The sequence below is a fragment of the Emydura macquarii genome, unplaced genomic scaffold (genome assembly GCF_026122565.2).
Source record: "Emydura macquarii macquarii isolate MOO-44397 ecotype Brisbane River unplaced genomic scaffold, CSIRO-AGI_Emac_v2 contig_383, whole genome shotgun sequence".
NCBI lineage: Eukaryota > Metazoa > Chordata > Testudines > Chelidae > Emydura > Emydura macquarii.
The window spans coordinates 14,792,692-14,810,232 of NW_027130520.1; the positions used below are offsets into that span (position 1 = coordinate 14,792,692).

The 17,541-nt window shown below is 36.6% G+C and overlaps 1 protein-coding gene across 3 annotated transcripts in view; it reads right to left on the reverse strand.

Annotated features, from left to right (window-relative positions):
- Window positions 1-17,541, reverse strand: part of CSMD3 (CUB and Sushi multiple domains 3) — a 1,042,296-nt gene that overhangs the window by 427,795 nt on the left and 596,960 nt on the right. For all 3 annotated transcript variants that reach the window (XM_067537409.1, XM_067537408.1, XM_067537407.1), the window contains 3 exons: window positions 17,102-17,284; window positions 15,634-15,960; window positions 11,335-11,529 (listed from right to left, as the gene is read on the reverse strand). In XM_067537409.1, coding sequence (XP_067393510.1) covers window positions 11,335-11,529; window positions 15,634-15,960; window positions 17,102-17,284 — 705 coding nt within the window. The remainder of the gene's footprint in view (window positions 1-11,334; window positions 11,530-15,633; window positions 15,961-17,101; window positions 17,285-17,541) is intronic.

Sequence of the window (17,541 nt, forward strand, 5' to 3'; positions counted from 1 at the left end):
GTACACATGTTTTAATATCACTACTTAAAGTAACATCAGCAAATGTTCTGAAACAGAACAATTCAATATTAAATGAGGATGTTTTGTAATAATAGTGAATGATTTAGATAAAAAGAAATGTTATTGTTTCTGAAGAACATTTGTGTCTTCCAGTTACAAGTTTTAAGTAAATGTTAAGAAATTAGTCTGTGAATAGAAGAATGAGTGATGTGTGTATGTGAGAACAGAGAAAGGGGAAAATACACCAGCCTTCGATGTTCAAAGGAGTGAAGATAACATTTACGACCCAGACGGCTGAAGACTGCCCACCCTGATGACCCTGGGATCCACCTCGAAGGATGAAAAGATGAACTATGAAAAATAACAATAATGGTCATGCTTGGAGAACATGGGTGATTAATAACCACACCAAGACGCAGCATGATGAAGCAGAACCTACAGTGGCATAAGAGCTTACCCCTATAAAAAGGGGACAGAAAGATGAAGACTTTGGGTTTGGTTCTACAATCATCCTCCAGGAGCATCAGTACACACCGACAGACCCCTGCTCCCTCCCTCATTCTTAGCCACCTGGCCAGTGGACTAACACGAGCAACTGAGGCTGGTAACTATACTCCATCTTTGTAGAAGTGTGTGTGTGGGGGTGGAGAGCAATTGCTTTTTGGAATTTTTGTATTCTCAATAAACGTGGCATATTGCTTTGTCTACCTGAATAAGAGTCTGCTGTTTATTTTATAAGCATAACAATATTGTCTGTGAAGACAGAGGCAAAAAAGCATTGAGTACTTTAGTTTTTTCTACATCTTCTGTCACTAGTTTGCCTCCCCCATTCAGTGAGAGCCCCACACTTTCCCTGACCTTCTTCTTGTTCCTAACATTCCTGTAGAAACCCTTCTTGTTATCCTTCACTTGCCTTGATATCTGCAACTCCAATTGTGCGTTGGTCTTCCTGATATCACTCCTGCATGCTCAAGCAGTATTTTTATACTCCTCCTTAGTCATCTGACCAACTTTCCACTTCTTGTAAGCTTTCTTGTGTTTGAGCTCACCGAAGATTTCTTGGTTAAGCCAAGCTGATCACCAGCCATATTTGCTATTCTTTCTGCACATCAGGTGTTGAGACTCAAACAGAGCTGAATTCTGGGGGCAGTCTACCCCGTGTTATGGGTTATATGGTAAGGAGCCCTGTAACTCCTGGAGTGGAGACAATTACATTTCTGGTATAAGAATGTATGGGTGAGGGGCAGATAGCACCCTGTGTTAATAAAAGTTCCAGCCTGACATTTAATTCTATGTATGTGTCTGTCTTCATTTTGCTTCTGTGTCCACATCAATGCCTAATTTGTGAATCCAACTGGGGCTCAGTTGAGTTAGGTGCTGAGCCGCTCAGCACTGTCAGGACTTAGGCGGCTTTGTGCACCCCCACCGGCAAGTATTTAGGTGCCTAGAGAATTTGCCAGTGGAATTTATATGCATATAGAGACTTTAGTCATCCACAGGATTAGGTGGCAGCTGAGGGTTGGTTTTGTGAATACCAGTGGTGCCTAAATATTGCACTTTAGGCACCTGATGTGGCAGTTAGTTCTCCTTGTATCTTTACAGTACGAACTAAAGAGCCAATCTCTGTCGCTCATGGCTGTAACAGACTCACATCTAGAGCTGATCAGTAAATATTTGTGTTTGTTTATAGAAAATGTCAACTTGTCATTGGAAAAAATGAAAACTTAATTTTTTTAATTTATTTTTCAAGAAAAAGTTAAAATTTTCCATTGAAAAGTTCATTTTGACAAAAACCCAATCTGCTGTTGTAAAACAGTTCTGAAGGAAAATTTTCTACCAGTCTTATTCATATCTTCTATAGCTGAGGCACAGAGGGAGACATATCACACATGCTGACCAGTGGCTTATACAAACAAGTAGACAAGTTTACATAAGCTCCCAAAACACATCAGCCAGAAGAGCTCACCGATGCCAGAGGAGAAGAAAGATGTATCATTTTTCAGAACTACAGTAAATTATGTCATCCTAGAGCAAAAGGAGAAGACTCAGAACACTTCAATCTCAATCCCTTCCCTGTGCACCCCCTTGTGTAGTACACCTGCGTGACAGTGCACAATCAGGGCAGAGGACAAATATAGCCTTTAGGAAGCTCTTCAGCAATAAAACACCAAATTTGCCATATTTACTAAAAGTCAAAATAAACATATTGCACTCCTTCTAGCTGTACTACATAAATGACAGCTGAACTAACTATGTAAGGGAAATTTTGCAGGGAGAGATGTGAAGGTGATCAAGCAACAATTAACCTCACACTTATACTCCAATATCCCTGTGGAAATCTGTGTTTAATCCTGGATAGTTTATGATTGCTAAAGATTGGAAGCTTGCACTTTTACTAAAGTTAAAATATAGCATAAACAGCCAGATTCAAGGGATTTATAAAGTCCTTGGGTAAATACAATTTGTTTAAGTAAACATTTAGTTAACGAAATTTTTTTTGTTGGTAACATTAGCATTATTTTTGGGGCCAACAGAACTATAAACAACTGACAGATTTACTGTTATACAGCAACTGTCTTGCTTAGTTTCTAATTAAGGTTTTGATTTAGCGAAAATTAGCTTCCAAACTTCAAAGGTTTCCTAAGATCTGCATCCTCAGGGGCTAATCATGTTTTCTGAAAGAGAATCCCTTGTCTTAAACTTTATACCTCATTACATACCTTTCCTAAACTGGCTGTTCAAATGACCTTGCGAGGATTTCACCATGTATGTTCAGGCAATGTGGAATGAGTTCTTACCAAACTATTGTCAACACAGAAAAAATATCCTCTTTTCTGGTTTGACGAACCTGCTCTTGAGGTCTACCATAGACATATATATTATGCTATCCACTATCAATTATGTTCCACAGTAGTGAGTTTAAAAAGAAGGTTAATCCAACATTGAAAATATGAACTTTGTAAAGTGCAGGGTGAGCTTTCTGCCACCAAAACCAGTATCCACAACTTTTCTTGTTTGACCCAGAACACATTTATAAACAAAAGGTCTTCTGGTCCAATATAATATGTACAACTTTATTCTCTTAAAACTTTATTCAGCAAAAAACAAAAGAAGTGAGTAAAATATAGCAAACAGTTTTGTCATAGGCTCCAAAGCTTGTGTGATTTACTGAGAAATACAGGAACTAAACCAGCTGTTATTTTCTACACATAGCTAAAACTTCTGGCTTGTTAGAAGGATGTTTCCATAGGCACTTCCAAAACAAAGCAAGGAAATGATTTGAGGTGACTTAGGAGGAGTAAAGACACAGCCAAAATGCCACTGCATTTATGCTAGACAAATTAAGGATTCAATCTAATTTATAATGAAATCAATGGAAATACTTCAGTCCTTCTAGCTGTACTACATAAATGACAGCTGAACTAACTATGTAAGGGAAATTTTGCAGGGAGAGATGTGAAGGTGATCAAGCAACAATTAACCTCACACTTATACTTCCATTGATTACATTGTGAGTTGGTCAGGACCCTAACTTACTATGGAAAGCTTATAGTACATTAATGCTGCAGTGTAATTAGTTACACCCATACACCAATAAAACAAATGACTTATGAGCTAATTAAACTTTTTCTCCAAAAGGTTTGAAAGGAAATAAATAGATTGTTACTCTTACTCCTATTTTTAATTATTGGAAAGCTCTCATAATATGATGATGGGGTTAATATTAGTACCTAATTAGATAAGCCTGACAGAATTATACTCATTAGCAGAAAAATAGCTACACCACATTGTGTCAAAATATTACTGTCAATAATATATATATGCAGACAGTGCCATCCACAAAAGTGGAGAATGCTGGACTTCATTTTATACTGCGAAAGGATTGGAAAGTGTTGATGCACCATTTCATAGATCTTGGCTCTCTGCTACGGGCTGATCTACACTGGCCGCGGTGGTTGACAGGAGATATGCAAGCAATGAAATGTAGCTTGCGTATCTCCTGTTGACATACTTATATTGACATACTGTGCTGTCTTCATGGCGCTGCATCAACAGGAAATCACCTCCCTGAAAGGCAGAAAGCGGTGATGACAGGAGGGTGACTAATTGAGTCGACTGGAGAGTGCTCTCCGATCGGGTCTACACAGACCTGCTCAATCGATGCTGCTGCATCGATGCCTGCCACCACTGCAGGGTAGACAAACCCTGAGATTCTGCCACATGTGTAGCAATGCAGTGTTTCCATCTTTCCCCATGGGTACTCACAGATTTTTATCTCTGCAGTGGTTATTTCTACTCATACTCCTTACAAGTTATATATTTTTCATGATTAGATGACATGATACACATTAATTTACATAGATCTGTTTTGTAATAGTTTTTAGAAGATTCCAGCACTTTCTTAATCTCTTCACTACAAAGAGGGCATATTGTTCTTTACAACACAAGAATTGGAGGCCACAGGGCATGATGAATATGTTTATATGCCGATGTTCCTAAAGAAATTGGAAGTTCCCATGCTAAAATGATGAACTACAGCCAAAAAGACATTTTATATTTTGAAGAACATAGGGCCCTATCTTTTTTTTACTTCAATAACAAAACTTCCAATTGCAGCAGGATACAAACCCTAAAATATTGTAATTTAATTAAATGTCTGGATGTGTCTAACAAAGACTTCTTGATGGGCAAAAATGTTTTGTAAATTCTGTACTAATTTCAAAATTACATAATTTTGAGAACTGTGCCTAAATAATTTTTAACCTTTACTTTTCAATTATGGTGTTTTTATTGCATTGCAGTAATACTTATACTTAGTGATAAATTAAAGATCAGACTCCTTATGTTTAGACCTTAACCCTTATGCTGCCTTCGTCTTTCTACTTTATCAGACAAAACAGAGTGGAATTTAAATCTCCAAGGACATCAGCAATCATAGGGTTAACACTGTAATGTTAATTTTTACTACATTGTAGTGCATATTACCATGTATACATATTCATAACACATATGGAGACGATAAACTGAAAAATAAATCAACAATAATAGGAATGCCAGATGGTAGTATCTTGAGCCAATATATTTCCACACTAAGAATTCAACTGTCACACTTCTGCAAATCAGCATTTTCTCAAAAGATTTACAAGAAACTTTTTTTTTTTAATCTTAAAACTAAGGATTAGCTCTAAAACACCCAGAGAATACCTATCGCTATTAATAGTATTTTTAGTATGGTGTGGCATAGTTTTTAGTATAGTATTAGTATAGTATGGTTACATACATTCAAAGTAATTTACCTTCATGTTTGAAAGCTGAGAATAATAAATGCATTTTTAAAAATTCTACTTTCTCTCTCCCTTGCATATAGCTCTTCCTGATGAAGAGTCTCCAGTGCATGGATCAATTTTTTATTTGAAATCCACTACAGTGTATTGAATTCCCAGGCTCAGGAGTCCTTCATATTCACAGCTACAGAGAGGTACTAGGCTTATCTTTAAATGCCTAACTTTTAAAAATAAAACATTCTAGTCATCTCGCCAATGGGGTCATTTCTCCATCCTCATTTATATCAAGTTTTAGGGATTGTTGCTTCTTTAAACCCCTTTTGTGGCTGACTGACATCTGTGCCTGTCATCAGCCAGGTAAAATTAAAATATTGGAAGTATATCATAACTAGAGGCTGCCATCAGCCAAACATCTCTCAGTTAAAAGAGAGCCCACATGAAATATCAAAGAGGCATTTCCCACACCTCATTTCAAGTTATTTCCGTATATGGAAATTGTGGTGTATTGAAAACTGTGTTAAAATTGTAGATAGTCACTTCAAATTTCAGATTTTTTTTTTCCTGCTCTTGTTTGCAGCCTAAGGGAAATTAAGTGATCTTTCTGCAGAAAAGGATGTGGGGGTTACAGTGAACAAGAAGATGGATATGAGTCCATAAAGTACCCTTATTGCCAAGAATGCTAATGGCATATTGGGCTGCATTAGTAGGAACAGTGCCACAGACTGATGGAAATGATTATTCCCCTCTATTTGGCATTGGTGAGGCCACATTTGGAGTATTGTGTCCAATTTGGGGCCCCCACTAGAGAAAGGCTGTAGATAAATTGGAGATAGTCCAGTGGAGGGATATGAAAATGATTAGGGGGCTGGAACACGTGACTTATGAGGGAACTAGACTTAGTTAGTCTGCAGAAGAGTAGAGTGATGGGGGATTTGATAGTGGCCTTCAACTACCTGAAGGGCAGATCCAAAGAGGATGGAGTTAGGCTGTTCTCAGTGGTGGCACATGAGAGAACAAGGAGCAATGGTCTCAGGTTGCAGTGCGGGAGGTCTAGGTTGGATATTAGGAAAATCTTTCTCACTAGGAGGGCGATGAAGCACTAGAATGGGTTACCAAGAGAGATAGTGGAATCTCCATCTTTAGACGTTTTTAAGGCCCGGCTTAACAAAGCACTGCCTGGGATGATTTAGTTGGGGTTGGTCCTGCTTTGAGCAGGGGGTTAGACTAGATGACCTGCTGAGGTCCCTTCCAACCGTAATCTTCTATGATTTTATGATTCTGTGTCAGGAAGTAGTTAGTCTGCAGACAGACAGCCTAGAGTAAGATGAGTTGAGCTGTACCTCTGTTTTAGGGAACAGCTTGTTTTGTCTCTCTCTTTTCGGCATTCTTCTTTGCTATTGCTCAGAATATAAAATAGTGTTCTGCTGCAATCTTTCAGCAAGAGAAAATTATGATTTTTTCTAACTTCTTAATTTGTGTGTGCCATGAACATAACAGTACTCAGGACACTGTAAACCAGGAACCATGTGTGTGTGGGCATGAGGAAAATCTAATGCTAATAGTTCCAGAGGGGTAGCCGTGTTAGTCTGTTTTTAGCAAAACAGCGAGAGTCCTGTGGCACCTTAAAGACTAACCAATTTATTTGGGCATAAGCTTTCATGGACAGACACCCACTTCGTTGCATCCGACAAAGTGGGTTTCTGCCCACGAAAGCTTATGCCCAAATAAATGTGTTAGTCTTTAAGGTGCAGGAGGACTCTCACTGTTTTGCTAATGCTAACAGGTGCTCATAATTGGTAATTATTTGGGGACCAGATCTGATTGGTGTTTCTATGGAGTTTCCGTAGTTCATAACATCAGATTATTTTTTCAAGATACTATTTATCCACAGTATGGAGAGGCAGGACATCCTCTCTGTACCACTTAAGTCCTGCATATGGGCTATACAGGAGGATCATAGGTATACCTGCCACCCAGGTGTGCCAGCCTACTGTCCAAGACCCAGAAAGAATCTCCACATAAACCCCCTTTAGACTGGCTGAAAAGATTGTGATGGGGCATAGAGTCTATGTTTACATACATCTAGTGGTCCCAAGCATCTTTACAATGGCTGTGGTTGAGCTCTAGTTGTGATTCTAGATTATATAAACTGAAATAGCAGACAGGTAGCTAAGGGAGAAGAAAAGGAGCATGAAGGCAGCCCCATTCCCTGGCTCTGATTTAGAAGTAGAATTTACTTCCTAACCCTGCCACACTTCACCTGGATAGAGTGTGACTTATTTGATATTTATGCAAGTGTCGTGGATATGAATTTGGCATGTTAAGTGCACAAAATTGAATAATAATAAACTGATTTAAAAAAAAAACTCTGGACAATTAAAATATTATTATTCCAGCTGCACTACTGGCTACAAAATTCTGCTTTATAAAGCTCCTCTTTTCTTTTTAACCTATATCTTCACTTTTAAAAAAATCTATCTAATTCTGCAACCAAATCCTAATCCTATCAATAGCAATCCTAACATCCAGAATTCAAATATATGTTCCAATTAGTGCCTAAGATTATCCTTTGATTAATCTGCCTTGTGTATGGCTACACATTTTGAAGTGTTCCCAGATTAATTTAGTTTACCATTGAATATGCCACTTTTTATTTTCATTGGCAGTTTCATCCAGCTCCATAAACCACAAAGTAGATCAACATTATTGCTTTATGTGTGATCCACATAATCCAAGAATTACGATGGTCCTTGACAATGTTAAAGTTAATAAACTTTTCTAGGTTAGTACATATTACAAATAGTTATATAGTATGTAAAACTGATTAGTCAGAAACATAGAAATAAAGAAATAGTACTTCATCAAAATATTGTTTTCCATAAGGGTAGCCCTCTTTATCCTTCTGCTGAGAAGACCACCTTGATTATAGTATGTACACTATATGGTATTCTGCATTGAAGCATATTCTTCAGAAAGAAAGTTATCACTTGGGGGACAAAGAGAGATAAATGGAGATAGCAGAGAAGGGGGAAGAGAGAAACAGGAAGAAGAGGCCAGGGGAAAAAGCAGGAAGGGCAAGTGAATAAAAACCCAAGAGGACAAGGGGAAGGAGAGAAGAGAAATTATCTCCATGTTGAAAAGAAACAGGATATAGAAGTAGAATAGAGCCTTAGGTTTGATAATATCTTCTACTGCCTGCTCTCAGTTCCTGATTCAGTAATCGATCTGAAGTCAGCAAAGCACTTAAACACATGCTTACCCTTCACTAATACAAATAATCCACTTGTATACAGGTGATATTCCTGGCTTGAACACTATTTTATCATGGAAAGTGTAAACTCACTGCAGAATGATAGCAAAACAAATAAATTTAAGGCACTGGAAAAAAGTGCTACCCCACACACATACAAAATCAGATTGCTAGACGTATTTAGCCTGCACCTCTTGAAAAATGGTTTTATAAAGCCAAAAGACAAGGGAAAATTGTTTGAAAGTGTATAGATAACACTTACAGATTACATGATAGGGCCTCGCATTAACGTATGAAAATATGTATCCCATTAAAATTTGTTAGAAGGCTTTTTATATAATGAAGGTCTGGTTTAAGATTTTTAAAAATAAATGCCTAAAGACAAGCTCCCAAGTCACAGTTTAGACACCTAGATAAATAGCCTAATTTTCAAAATTATTGAGAACCGAAATCAGTTCCTTCATCAGGAGGGAGTTACATTACTGAGGCTAACTTTGTGAAATGGAGATATTACTGTGGGTAGAAGTTTATAAATGGCTTAAAATATCAAAACCCCTACTTCAAAGCAGATCCAGAATCTGATCGGAAGTCCACATACAGCACACGAAGCACTGGAATGCCATGAACTTGTTGGTCTTGCTGATCTAGGCTGTGGGCTGCTGCATGTTGAAGCAAGCTTTGCACCCACGAAAAGTACTTGCACCACTGCTGCCTGTTGCTAAAAGAAAAGGCACAATTTTCTGACCAAATGAAGATAGGAAGGGAAGTCTTAATAGTGTTGCTGTTTGGTTGCCCAAGAACAACAACAAGTCCATTTGAACCCAGATACTGCAACACCTTGAAAATTGGAGAGTGGAAGCCTTCACTGCGGGGTGATGTTACATATCTTATACTAGTTGCACTTGAACAAGCTGTTTTCCCATCTAGCCACTTATTTCTCCTATGCATTGGCTAACTTGGTAATGACACAGTCTGTGCTAGGTTTCAGAGATGCGGAGCTGGAAGTTGTCAGAATATTGTTAGCATCAAACCCCAGAACGTCTTGTAGTTTCCCATAATGGACAAATATATATTCTTTAAATAAGGAAAGGGACAGGACAGATTCCAACATATAGGAAAGAACTTTGGGGAAACTGAGCAATACCCCCTGAGATAAATGAACAAAATAAACGTAAGGTCTCTCCACCCAGCCCTGGCAAGGTTGATAGCTGAGTCAGTTGATAATTGTGTCAATGACCATCAATAGATCGAACAGTGTTTTCATGAGTTCTGTTTTGGTCCATTTGCTCTGCTCGTCTAAAGGGAGATGTTCACCATCACATTCTCTGGATTGTATCTCATCTGAAGACTGACAGTGAAGGCTCAGAGATGCGGGAGACAGGCGTTCCTAGAATGTCTTCTTCAGTTACTCCTCAGTGCATTTACTGTGTGATAATTGGCAAGAAACTTTGTTATGCCTTCTTCAGAACTTTATTATAGGAGCATACAAAGAAGAGAAGCTCAGCAATGACTCCTATAATTGTTGCCTCTATGCAGTTCCACCACAGTGGGGGGCCTTCTGATCCTGGAGCTTCTATCTTGATTTTTCATGTAGGAATAGTTGCAGAATAAGTGTCAGGATAATCAGCTTCCATGTTTTATTGCTTCTTTACTATAAGTATCTCAACATCAAATGAACAAGATACCACATGTAATAATAGTTTATATTTCAACAGTGCTTTTTTTTTTTTAATCTGAGCATCTCAAATTACTTTATAAACTTTTTCTAATTAAGTGTCAATAATCACATGAGACAAGTAAGAGAATTTAAGTCATTTCACCCACATATAAAATGCAGATCTCTCTGAAGTGGAATCTAGCAGATATTTAACAACTCACAGCAACACCCCTCCACAAATTTAGGACAGAAAATGAAGTAGTACAGAATCCAACTGAGATTTTAAGGCAAATGGAGGTAGACATAATGTAGAGAGCTGACTAAAAATGTAGTGACCAGGCATGTTATTAACACATCTATCAGTTCAAAATAATAAGAGTCCAAATTCTCCACTGGTGTAAAAGGGTGTAGCTCCATTGACCTCAGTGGATTTCTAATTATATACACTAGCATAGAATTTACCAAAGTCTTTAATGGTTTCAAGTAGTCAGAACCTTGGTTTGATGTCTTAACCCCAAAAAGAAAAAATGCAATCCTTTCAGAACATCTTTTAAATGGAAATTAAGGCTCTACATAAACATCCTGTTTCAACAGATCTAACTTAAAGTCAAAATATTAAATAACTTAAATGTCACCAACAAATGCCTATTATCACTATCAAATACTGCTTTCAAAAAGTTTTGTCTTTGTTTTTAACAATAATATGATGAATTGCTAATTCATTCCTTAAGGAAAATTAAGTAACAGTATTTCAAAAATAAGCAATTTATCAGGTAAAAAAAGTCAAAGACAGTTTGCATAAGCTACTATCATCATATTTGCAATATACTAGCCTATTTGTTATGCTTTGTTTTACAAATAAATTTAAGTTGTACTCTCAAGAATTCCTCAAATAAATCTTAGAGAAAATTGACTTAGAAAATTGACTTAGAAAAACTCATTGTAATTTTTTTTTTTGCATTGATCTGAAAACATTCCGAATGGATTAAATTCACTGCTTGCAGAGGGTCAGTGAGACTTAAGTGATGCATAGTATTTGTGTTAGTCTTTGGATGAAGTATGAAAATCACCCTATGGCAACTTAAAATAAGTTACAATAAATTACCCTAAATAGAAAAGCAATAAAGTAAAAACTCACATACCTCCACATCTAGGGATAGGTCCACTCCACATTACTTTCCCATCCATTAGTATACAACTTATTGTTTCACTTCCTTGTGTTTTAATAAATCCCTCTTCACAAATGACTGAGATTGAACTCCCTAATTGAAAATTGTCACCAAAACGCCGTGCATTGATTGGTACTCCGGGATCAGGACACTCATTATGTCCAAATGCTTTAAAATAGAAGCAGAGGAGAAAGGAAAAAAATAATATGATAAAGTATTATAGATATTGATCCATTATCCACTGTAGAGATGTTATACCATAGAGATCAGTCATGCGTGAACCAGAAGGAAAGTGAAATTCAAGTGTTAGAGTGGCAGTTGGCACAGGTGTGAAGTCTGCAGACCAAAACCCCATCCTTGTCTGGAGAGACATCCACTTTTAAATTGAATGGAGGGTTTTATCAGGACAATGCTAAACTATTAATTTTCACTTCATAAAAAATTCACACACTTTCATGATTTTTTGTAAAAAAGTGAACATATCAAATTAACTCCCTTTCTCTGTCACTCCATTAACTCTTCCTTAAGCAGTCACAAACAGAGAGAATAAAACAAAGCATAGCCTTGTGAATATGGGACCATCAAAACGAATAATAAGGGGGAGGAGAAATGTAAGGTCTTTGTTCTCCCTTGAATTCTGTTTATCTGGCCCAAGGGTCCTTTTGATGATGAGCACTTTGATGCTTAGTGGATCCTACTTTATCCCTTTGGCCACTCACTTCCAGTCCCTATAGTCCTGATTCAAAGTCCACTGAAGTCATTGGAAGTGTTGTCACTGACTTGAACAGGCTCTGAATCAGACTCCAATGCACTGGATTACATACAGGCATATGCTAGAATGGGCTTAATTGTTTGTTTTTTTTTTTAAATTTTAATTGGCGGCTGAAAAAATTCATAGGCCAAAAGGATGTGACACAACAAAGTTTCTTTTCAGTGGAACAATATAAATATTCTGGACTACAGCTATTGGAGAAAAAAATCAGTATACAAAGATCGCACATTTACAGAATTCAAAATGCGGCACAGACGATAGAGACAGTTAGAAATATTACTTAGAAATCAGTTTTAAGTACTTGTATTGTAGATCCCTTTAACTCCTCCCAAACGTGGATAAGGAACCCCCTTTCTTTCTTCAAGTAACACATAAATGAAATCCTCCTTTGAGCAACGTATTAGTTTAGCCTACATTCTCCAAAGAATGAACATTTTGTACTTCTGTTTGTGAAATAAAATATATATAATATTGAAAGGAAGAGGAGACAAACAATGGCTTTGAAAATGAGTAGATTTATATACAGCAGAAGTGTTCATGAAAAATGGATCTCTGTAATTAACATTAGGGCTTACAAATGAAAGGAGACACTCAAACTAAGAGGAATTCTCTTCCTACCCTCCACATTCGGCCTTCCGAGCAATCTATTATGCCCACATTTTGTGGAAAGGATGTCTCAGTAAGTTATCAGGCTGCAAAACGAGTCATTAGTGGAGAAAGAATCGATGTGGTATATGGAGCTGCTCTCACTTCTGTCTTTTGCAATCATGATGCTAACTGAAGAGCCTCTATACTTCCCCTTCCCCACCACTACACACATTCTACTTTAAACATACCCCGATGGAAGAATCTTAAAAATATAGACAACATTTAAAAGCTATTGCTAAATGTAGTAAAGCACTATTATTTTAAACAATATTATTGTAAAATAGATGCCAGTTTCATTATGCATTTGATAGAGGTTACCAAGGTAATGTTCTCACTGTTTTCATATACAAGAGCAAATGTTCAGTTATTATCAATTCATACTTTAAGTGATGGCTATGTGCTGAGGGACATCATAATTAAAGCACTCTCTTTTCCCATCAGGTTTTTTTTCTTTTTCCGTTCAAAGATTCTCATTCTATTTTGTTTTGTTATGTTTTGTTTTCTTTCTTTCTTCTTCTTTTTCAACATAGATATCTAAGTTTTAGTGATAGAGATTTGTCTCAGGTGCATGCCACATCTACATGCCTAAAAATAGGGTCCCTGATTCTGCACTCACATTAGGAGCAATTCCATTGAAATCACTGGAGTAAGTCCAGCGTAAAAGAGGTGTAAATTGAGAGGAGAACCAGGCCCATAGTCTAGAGATTCAAAATAGTTTTAATTCATTGGGAAAAACAAAACACAAAATGGAAAAATCCTCTATAAATTAAAGGTTCCTGTTACAATTCAGATTGGATTTCTTCTAGCTCTTGGCAGAGAGCACATCTTCCCTCCATCCTCCAACCTTATACTTAGAGTAAATTCAGGAAAGCCCATGTAACTTCAAACAACCTGCTTTGCCAACCCACGTCCCCCAAATATTGTATATTATACAGAACAATAACAATTCATATACACAGGGCACCTTTTCCTACTTCAAAGATTCATTAATTGAATGTGAAAAATTGTTGGGGCATGCAAGTTGGCAGGTCTGCCTCCCAGAAAAGTTGGTGGGTTTTGTTTGTATTTCTTTTTTTAAGGCTGGTTATAAGTTCTGCAAGTTTAAAAAAAAAAATGTTCTGCTTTTAGCTTGCAATTATTTCATATGCTTCAAGTGTATTTTTAAGGAAAATATATAGTTATATGAACAAACCTAGAAATTGTAAATTAACTTCTTTCTCTTAATTATATGAATCTCTAGGAATAGAGTAATCTCATTTAAATTTAGGTTTAATAAGATGTGTAATATACACTTTAGTTAAAGCAAAACAAAATTTGGAATACAAAGAGATAGAAAACCCCTAATGGCAAAGGCAGCAGTTTTATATAGGAACTTGCTATGACATATGTCACAGCTAATTTAACTTTAATGGTGTGCAATTATACTTTCACAACTTATTAGTGACAGCATTCACAACCAGTGCCACTTCGGAAAGACAGTAAACTCACATTGTTATTAATTACTTATGCTCAGTGTTGGCAAAAGACAGTACTCTTTCAGAAAGACCAATATGAATAGACACCTTTTCTGACTGCTATACTTATAAGACCTTGAAATATTAAACCATCAGCTTTCTCAATGTTTAATGACGTGCTGTTGTCCCAGAGAAATATATAATTAACAAAAAGTTATGCTGTGCTAATCACTCTGAGTCTCCCTTTTCTGCTGTAATCCTAGTACAGAGAAGTAGTTGTAAACAAGCAAATTAAAACCTTCACAAAAAATAGTAGTCATTATGACTGTGGTTATACCCCAATCTTAGACACCAATTCTACAAAAGATCTAGGACAACTTGCAGAGAATAAAGTTAAGAAAATACACAAGTCTTTGTAGGACAGGAGCCTTAGAAACCCTGCTGTGAACATTTACTCACATAAGTAGCTTTAGGCTTTATTTATGTGAATACAGCTTACATGTGAGAACTCAACCTTTACTGAAGATAGTAAAACAGTACCTTCAGTACTATGTGTTTGCAGGATTGGGCCTTTAAAAAGTAGAAGAAATATATGATAGTGAAAGAGCCCAAAATACAACAAAGGATAAGAAATAGACTAAAATTCTTTTATGAATTATTGTTGCTGTTGATGTATTACAGTAGTACTGGCAAAAAGCCCTAACTATGCTAACTTACTGTTTGTATAACTCTGGTAGGTGGGAGCTCCTCAAGGATCAGGGCCCCATTGTAATAGGAGCTGTACAAACCGAGTAATAAGGAGACAGTGTCATCACCACGGAGCTCACGTTCTACATTTGTGATAAGACATGACATGGATGAAACAGATAGCCAGGGAGGGGTGGGAGTGAAGGATAATAGTAGAAGAAGCATGTTTTGCACAGTAGGCTGTAGCCTCAGTTTGTCTCCTGCCTGTTATTACCAGCTGGTAGATGGACTTGCAGTCTAAGGGTATGTCTAGAATACAATCACAGGCTGTGATTGCAGATTGAGCAGGTTTACCTGACCTAGCTTTAATCTAGCTATCTTGAGTACTGGAGCAGCGAACATGCAACTGTGTGAGTTTCAGCATGGGCTGTACAAGTCTAACCAGAACCCTAGCTAATTACTTGCAGGGCGAGCCTATGCTGAAGCACAGGGCTAACGCAGCTTCAATTCCAGGACTGGAGTTAACTATATTACATCTAGCACAGGTATGTCTACTGAAGCTGTAATCACAGTGATTGCAGTCTAGAAATACTCTAAGACAAAACATAGACAGAGAGGGGAAGCAGGATGCAAGCAAAGTAGCCAGGAAGAAGACAGCAACTCATTTAGTTGTATGTACTTTACAAGTCCACATTGAAAAACATTACTCACTGTTGTAAGTGATGTTAAATCCACGTCCTGACATTGAGTGGTCAGCTTGAAATTCCAGGCGCAAAATATGATTGTTACTGGTAAGGTGGGAAGGAACCTCAGCACCAGTGAAAGTACCAAGTATGGGAGAATCTGGAGAATCACCATCTTTAACTGCAAGGAAGTCGAATTGAGATTCCAAATCAAAGTCATTAAAAGAAAGATGGATTCGGCTCCCTAGGTCTGAGATTATTGTCCAGATGCAGTTTAAATTATTTCCATATCCCTCTGGGTAATCAGGTGAAAGAACAGTCCCCATTGGTGCAGTGAAATTAGAAAGGCAAGGAACTATCAAAAGAGTGAGAGAAAAATAAATTAAAGAACAGAACAGAACCTATTTTCAAGAGAATTGTCTCATATGATCATCTCTTCCTAAAATGTCTTTTAGATTTGCTTATTATCTCAACTGAAAAAGTCAATGTCTTTGGGACCAGCTAAGAAGCCAAAAGGGAATTTATCAATTTGATTTTCTTTTTTTGGTATCTCCTTACTCCCTTTGTCTCTAAAGGCTACCTGCTGAAAGCAACACCCCAGGCAACCAAAAACAGTAACTCATGATTTATCCATGTTCAACAGTCCTTTATCATTTGTACCACTTATTTTCCGCTTTAGGGAACTGTTTAGATGAACTAACCTCTCACTGAGTACATTAAGAGTCAGAAGGTCAATGCTGCCATTCTCATTCATAGCTCACACATAAGCACAAGAATTAAACTAGCCACAAAGAAAAGGTAGGTTTATTTTGCTGTTATCAAGAAAATATTTTACATTTAACTATGCCATTCAAGCAATATGAAATTAACTAACAATGATGACAGTGAGGACTGATGCTCTTAATGAATTTGGCCCATAATATTTTTATGTAAATGTTAAGAGAGATATATTTTGGTTACCACAAGCATATATCATTGGTGAAGTTTATTCTCCATAATATTATTGATAGACAACTGAAATATACATCTCTATGATCATTTAAATTCTAAAATATATTCATGCATAATACATGAAAAACATCTGTAAGTAATTTAAATGCCTTTGACTGCAATTCAGCAACTACTAACTTGATGAAATACATTAACTTATAATAGTTATTATAAAAATCTCATACACATAAAATATACTGCTTCCTACAAAAATACAGTATGTTAACAACAACATTTTATATAGAGGTACGAAATAATACATTTTATATGTAAGCAATAATACTACTACTTTTAATAACTGCTAAAGGAAAAACAGAAAAATATTTTAAGTGGTCATAGAACTTATATTTGGCATAAGTATATTGTAAAGCTATCATTAAACAAGAGTAAAATCTGCATGCCAGAAAAATAATTACATTTACTAACTTTACAATTAATCACACAAGCAATTATTCAAGGGCAGTGTAATATATGTTGTCTTAAAAAAACAAACATTTGGTACTCACAAATACAAATTGGTATGTTTGCAGACCACTGGTTGTTCTCCTGACACACAATGGATTTCTCTCCAATTAGTTCAAATCCAAACTGACACTCAAATCTTAAAACATCCCGGTTGGAAAATCCATCTCCTTCTCTGATACTATACAATGGTGTTCCAGGATCCCCACAGCTTTCCTTTTCAATTTCTGTTGAAACAATACATAAATATCAATTTTATTTTTAGAGGAATCAAACATTTTCTCCATAGCTATGCACTCACATCTGGAACAAAATTACATATTTTTAGCAAATGAATATCATAGTACATTGTTTATTATTAATAAAAATTAATAGTACGAGGACATGAACCTGAATTACTTGCCATACACAAAATTCCCTTATCAAATTGTGACTGCTGAACATGAATAATGGCAAGATTTGATATTCAAATATTATTTCACAA